Raw genomic sequence first — 6,633 nt, 5'->3', positions numbered from 1 at the left:
AAAATTGCAACGACAAATTCAAAATTACAATAACATTAACTTTTACCGGAAAGGGTAGGGCCCATCTCGCAGAGGATGGACCCTCCTGATTGGACAGACGGACTGTCGGTCCTTTAACATGAAATGAGTTCTCTAACTAGCTTGCTAGAGGCTAAACCGCGTCCCTTCATTCGGCGCCACACAATTTGGTGAAGGATGTTTTGCCGACATTGTGGGAAAAAGTTGTTGGAGGACCAACCGAATTTTTGCAGTGGTTGTGGCGAGAGACTTGGAGAAAGTCTGGACGCTAAATTAACGTCTTGGGCTGAACCCAACGATGGCCTAGCTTCAGGTAAGTTAACGTAACCTTATTTGCAGCTAATGGTGGTTTTCCTAAATGATGTACTCTCTTGCGCCGTATTAATTTATTGGGCTGTATAAGTTTATAGCGGGTGTCGTGCCAAGGAAGTTACCACCCGCGTATAAAGTTAGTCTCCGGCTGCGTTAACGGAGAAGGGTCCAGCTGCATGCTTGAGCGGAACGCCCATTTGTGTCTGCAGTGGGGCGATATTCAAGTATTCAAGATTCAAGAATCTTTACTTATCCCGAGGGAAATTATTGTGCAACAGTTTCAATACAAAGGAGGGAAAGGATCTGAGTGACAATAGCTAACATAATCAAATCAAAATAAAGCTAACGTAAAATACTACTTTTAATTAGTGTTTAACAAGTGTTGCAGCATTTCTGACAGAACTAAGTTACAGTAAAGTACAGCAACGTGTTGCAGTATTTCTGACAGAACTAAGTTACAGTAAAGTACAGCAACGTGTTGCAGCATTTCTGACAGAACTAAGTTACAGTAAAGTACAGCAACGTGTTGCAGCATTTCTGACAGAACTAAGTTACAGTAAAGTACAGTAACGTGTTGCAGCATTTCTGACAGAACTAAGTTACAGTAAAGTACAGTAACGTGTTGCAGCATTTCTGACAGAACTAAGTTACAGTAAAGTACAGTAACGTGTTGCAGCATTTCTGACAGAACTAAGTTACAGTAAAGTACAGTAACGTGTTGCAGCATTTCTGACAGAACTAAGTTACAGTAAAGTACAGTAACGTGTTGCAGTATTTCTGACAGAACTAAGTTACAGTAAAGTACAGCAACGTGTTGCAGCATTTCTGACAGAACTAAGTTACAGTAAAGTACAGTAACGTGTTGCAGCATTTCTTACTGAAGTAAGTTACAGTACAACTAAATAAAGTGAAAAAACATTGTGATATCGTGAGACTGCATGCACCTAGTGAAGGTGGTGTGACACTAACAAGTGTTCGTCTGCCAAAAAGTGATTGCAGCAGGTAAAACAGATTGCCTGGGCTATATTCTGTCCATGTCTTTGCTGTTAACATGGATATAGTTATGTATATTTGCATGTTTTAATTGGCAGACGATCGCTTTGGCACCACAACATCCCTGCCCTCCGCCGTTCAATTATTTATAATCGAGGTGCTAATGAGATCAGATATCTGTTGTCCTCTTTAATCTAGCCATGTGTTACCATTACTTTTGTTTCTATGAATGTGCAATGCATGATTTGCCATTTTATAAGAATGCATTTTTTTGCTTCCCTCTAGTATCAGAGAACCCTCCTTCCAATCCAAAACCAATATTTAAAACCTTTCTGGATTACCGGAAGAAAAAAGCAGAGGAAAGGCAAAAGTTTTCCTTTGGTAAGATGCGGGAAAAGAAAAAGGAAAAAAGGAAAGTGCAGGTAAGTCAATGTGTGATTGAGTGAAAAAATTTTGGAACCCAACTCCAGTGTTGACTTGCTGTCTCATCCCATTATTATTTGAACCCTATACCTAAGCCCCCTAGTAGGGTCAATTTCATGGCAAGCAATATAGTTTTGCTTGTTTCAAGTAATGTTGGGAGATAAACTATGTAAATGTTTGAAATAGGTGTCTGTATTGTAGACAATTAACTTAGAAAAGAACATAGAATTATCTGAGTTTACCTATAGACCTTTTCAAAGTTATAAACATATCTAAATGTGTCCAAGTTTGATTCCTGTTGGAGTTAATGTGAATGACATCATCTGACAGGAAGTTATCAAGGACGCAGGCTGACATATCTCTTTCTTTTAAACTGACTTCTGATCATGAATATCAATTGTTGTGTTCTGTGGAAAATTAATGAATTTTTTAATAGCCTTTATTTGGCCAAGATGGAGCTTTTATTTTTTTAATTACAAAACTGCTGTTAACTTAGATTTGAAGGAAAGATTAGAGCTGCTCTGAGTCACATTTTATGTTTAAGATCTATTTTGGGTCTATGTGTAACATTTGCAAACCAGAGGAACAACCACTTTAATTAAGCCATGTTATTTAAACCGGATTAAGAGATCCTTGCCAGTTCCTGTGTTTTCTATTGCAGATTAGTCTTGGCTTGATGACTGCTCAGACGGGTGTTTTAAAGCCAGTACGTGGGAAAACCATTCCCTTATCAACCAACTCTGACATCACCGCTCAAAGTCTTCTTCATCAGAGTGTGAAGAAAATGAGAGACTTCAACCAAGACTTGGAAGAAGAAGTCTTCATCCTTCTGTATCCGGATGGATCTGAAGTTATCAATATCCCTGGGACACAGAGACCTTTTATTCTAGAAGAATATAAGGCAGAATTAGGCAGAACATATCAAAGAATCAAAATGTATATCTGCACAAAGAAGGACTTTGAACAAGGTAAGTTGTCATGCCATTTACATCTGTGGCTAGATATTTCACGTTTAAAAAAAACTCGTTTGAAAATAGCTCCCCATCGTGTATTCTGCATTCATGTTAAAATAACTGCAAACCCTTTGGAGTAGTAGATGCATGAAAAACCATTCAGTGAACTTTTTCCACCATGTGTCAAAACCAGCTGTTTCTGGTGCAGTGTCTCAAAGCAGCTTTACATTCATCACCTTCTTCTGGAGTAAACTTCTTTTAAAATGTTTGTTTTTACTGACAACAATCAAGCTAACTTAAATTGTTTTGTTTTTTGCAGTTGGAGGAGTGTCAGACAGTTCTGACTCTGACACAGAGATTATGATAAAAATACCCCCCACAGAGTTTGACCTAGCTGACACGCTGTTGAGTGCAATGTAAAGCATATTTGGGTGTGTCTTTAATGAAAATGTTGTTTTTGTTTGCTATGTGAAGAATTGATCAACCGCAATGGTTTTTAATGCTTCAATATAGCCATTTGAACCTCTGCATGAAAGCAGTCCAGTACAGATGAACACAGAGGATATTGGTCCAAGTACCTCAAGATGTCCTGGAACAAAGAGAACCTGTTACAGGTTTGGTGTTGGGGCTTTTTTTTAAAAATAGTCTAGCATATTGAATGTTAAAGCTCTTAAATTCTGATAAGAAGACACACCGTATGTTTCATTATTATTGTATTTTGTGTACATATTTTTCTTTGTGCAGAAACTACACAGACCTGTATGCGCCTGTCGTCATTGATGACGACGACGACGACGATGATGATGATGATGACATAGATGAAGTTCTAACTGTCAAAGAAACAAATGAGGCATCTTCTAATGAACCTGTGTGAGTCATGAGTAAATTATTAGGGTATTATCCATCATCCTGTATCTTTGTAGAATGGAGAATAGACTTGAACAGAGTGTGAGTACTTATTAAACAAATAAACGTCACTGTATTAAGAAGGGTGAAAAAACAATCTCAGTTACTGTAGCAAGAAAAACAGTTTGTGCTAGGTCCAGTAGAGAGATGTCTTTCTATAAGGAACTCCATTTGAATGTATTAAAAGTAGATATTGTTTTATTAACTGCCTTGAGAGGGCCTTAGGAATCATGATCAAGTGTTATCAGTACAATTTATGAATATTTAATGGAAGGGATGATTGATCCAATTTGTGTTCAGCTAATAAGCTACAAAATTTTACAAAGTAACTTCTACTTTTTGTTCTAGGCATACAAGTGCACCTGAAATAATTGCAAATTTGGCGCTTCCCATTGACCACAAGAAAGTCAGCAGATTCAACGTGTCCAGATCTAATGTATGGGATGGTGCTGTCCGAGGTTTTCAGCGTTGCACCTACTCGGAGGCAAGTGACATGTTCGTTAAGTTTAGTGATGATGCTGGCTCCCCTGAAGAAGGCATAGATACTGGCGGACCCAGACGGGAATTCCTCACACTTCTCATGAATGATCTGAAGCATCGCGCCATCTTTGGCGGACCTCCACAAAGCCGCTACCTGGTGTACAACGCTACAGGTGTCTTTTTTTCCACGACAGTTTATGTATTTTGTGTGTGAAAGTGTGAATATATTTTGATAAATGCATTATTTTTGTTGTACATTAAGTCCCACTTTCTGCCAAATTTAAGCACTTTAATACAAGGGTTGACACTGTACACAACCCCTTTAGTCTTGTTAAACTTCCTGGCCATACATATAATCTTTTATAAAAAAAAAAAGCCTGAATGAAAATAAAGGGTTCATGTCATCTGGGTCACCACCTGCCTGACTCTAACAGAAAGTCGCTCTTAGCAGATAAATATGCCAATTAACTGTACTTTTTCTGTACTCTGATTGACAGCTGTCAGGGAAAATGAATATGTCCTGGCAGGAAAGATCATTGCTGTGTCTATAGTACACGGGGGACCAGCACCACATTTCCTGTCAAAGGACCTTGTTAACCACATTGTAGGGAATCCCAGTTTCAGCGCCACTGTCGGAGATATTACAGATGAGGAGATAGGGAGAGTTCTGCATCAGGTATGAAGTGACCATGATTCAAGGAATGAGTTAACTAAGAGAAACCAGTATTTAATTTAGAGTGAGGTTATAGTAAAATAAACAGATGATCGGAATGTTCAGATCTCCACTTCTATCAGTATGAGAACATTTAAGTAAAAAATAATGTGATCCATGTTTTGTTTGAGGGGTTTACCATTTGCTTGACCATTGCAAGATCCTTAACCTATCAGGGATGGGTTTTGGTAAGTCTTACAAAGTCTTTTTAACAGGTCCAGGAAACAGACTCAGTGGAATCTCTGCAAAATTTACTTTTGCAAAACAGCTCCATGTTCCAGACTGCTGGATGCTTCTTACATGTGAAGTCTTCTGAGGACAAGCAAACTCTTGTGGAGGAATACCTCAAATGGTATATTCTACACAGAAACCAGAGTGTTATTCAAAGGTAATACTTGTAAAGACTCATTCTCTTTCTCCATTCATCAAACATATTTCAATCTCATGTTTAACAACCACATGCTTTCCAGTCCCATGATTTATCACTTGAATGCTTCAAAAGTGGCTACAGATAAGATTGTGTGACATTCACAAATGGTAAAGCGGGTTTAGTGAAAAGTTTGTTTGAGTGTTAGACTCTGGTGTAATTAGCATAGTAACTGAAACCTTCTGTTATATGATCATTGTCCCTAATAGTTTCAAAGAAGGACTTGCAAGTCTACACTTTCTGACCGCACTCCAGCAGCATCCTTGTGTATTGGCCCCACTTTTGTGCCACTCTCAGAAGAACCTGACAGCTGCAGACATGGAAAGCATGTTTAAACCACACCTCAGTCCAGCAGGAAGTAACAGTCGCCAGAAAGAATGCAAAGCACTTGGATTTTGGGCAGATTTTCTTCTTGATTGTGAAGGTTTGTTATGGCTTCTTTATATGGTGTTTGTAAAAATGTTTACTTAATTTACTTGTTGGATGATGAAGACACTAAAACAATGTTGACTTTTCCCTTTCAGAAAACGCAACTGCTGTGTCCCTAGAGGATGTACTGATGTTTGCTACAGGGCTCACATCACTTCCACCTGCTGGAATAACACCACTACCATGCATCGAGTTCTTAACAAATTTGCCATTCCCTATGGCAAACACTTGTGCAAACACACTAAAGCTCCCTCTCCTTGAGACGTACACTGTCTTTAAGACAAGCATGGAGTTTGGCTTACAGAACTCTCCAGGCTTTGGGTGTATTTAATGTCTGGATTTTTGTCCAGTCTGCAAAAATGCAGCTGATAAAGATTAAAGAGTGCATGCTCAGTTCAGTTCAATGAAAAATGTTAAAGGTTAAATGAAAAATAAACAAATTTGACAATGTTTTCTAAACAGTTTGTCCACATGAGTAAAGGTATGTTTTCAAAAGAGATATGAAGAATTTGAAAAAGTGGAATTCCATTTTCAGCATTTGGGCCTATTACTCTCTTTACACATTGCTCTAGGACAAATTTGGGCCTCACTGTGCATAAAGCTAAGTTTGTTCTGAAAATTTCCATATAAACACTTGGGTCGTATGTTGTATGCAAGAACGCTTTAAAGGGGAATTTACAAAAGTATGCAAAATCAACAAAACCCTAGACCTTGCCTGACCTTTAAGAGTTGGCTGTAGTAGTGCATATTTATAGGCCAGCTATTTCTTTCAAAGTGATAAATAGTTCGGAGGCTGACTCCCAATCATGTGGCTGCTGTAATCCACTTTGCTCAACAGTCTGTTGAAGATAATCCTGGATGTCTGCATCACTGCATGTATGAAGAGTTTGCCTTGACTCAGGAAATGTATCCAATTCCCTGTCTTCAATGGCCAATCCACAGTCCCTTGAACCAAACCTGCAAAGTGACATAATTCATCG

The 6,633-nt window shown here is 38.5% G+C and overlaps 2 protein-coding genes across 2 annotated transcripts; both read left to right on the top strand.

Moving 5' to 3' along the window:
* Positions 1-309: 309 nt before the first annotated feature.
* Positions 310-3,119, top strand: LOC310954875 (uncharacterized protein; the record flags this gene model as incomplete). Its single annotated transcript, XM_083924563.1, has 4 exons — positions 310-331; positions 1,609-1,745; positions 2,408-2,714; positions 3,019-3,119. Exons 2-4 carry the CDS (start codon positions 1,710-1,712, stop codon positions 3,117-3,119), a joined length of 444 nt encoding a protein of 147 aa, XP_083780689.1. The 5' UTR covers positions 310-331; positions 1,609-1,709.
* A 97-nt stretch (positions 3,120-3,216) lies between these two features.
* LOC310955080 (uncharacterized protein) lies at positions 3,217-5,884 on the top strand. Its single transcript, XM_083924815.1, has 6 exons — positions 3,217-3,313; positions 3,444-3,569; positions 3,954-4,258; positions 5,013-5,185; positions 5,434-5,648; positions 5,749-5,884. The coding sequence occupies exons 1-4, from the start codon at positions 3,249-3,251 to the stop codon at positions 5,111-5,113; spliced, it is 597 nt and encodes a 198-aa protein (XP_083780941.1). The 5' UTR covers positions 3,217-3,248; the 3' UTR covers positions 5,114-5,185; positions 5,434-5,648; positions 5,749-5,884.
* Positions 5,885-6,633: the final 749 nt, after the last annotated feature.

Source organism: Echiichthys vipera, assembly GCF_963691815.1.
Source record: "Echiichthys vipera genome assembly, chromosome: 12".
Classification (NCBI taxonomy): domain Eukaryota; kingdom Metazoa; phylum Chordata; class Actinopteri; order Perciformes; family Trachinidae; genus Echiichthys; species Echiichthys vipera.
Note: the sequence above shows the minus strand (reverse complement) of the source record. Positions and strands in the feature narration are given on the sequence as shown.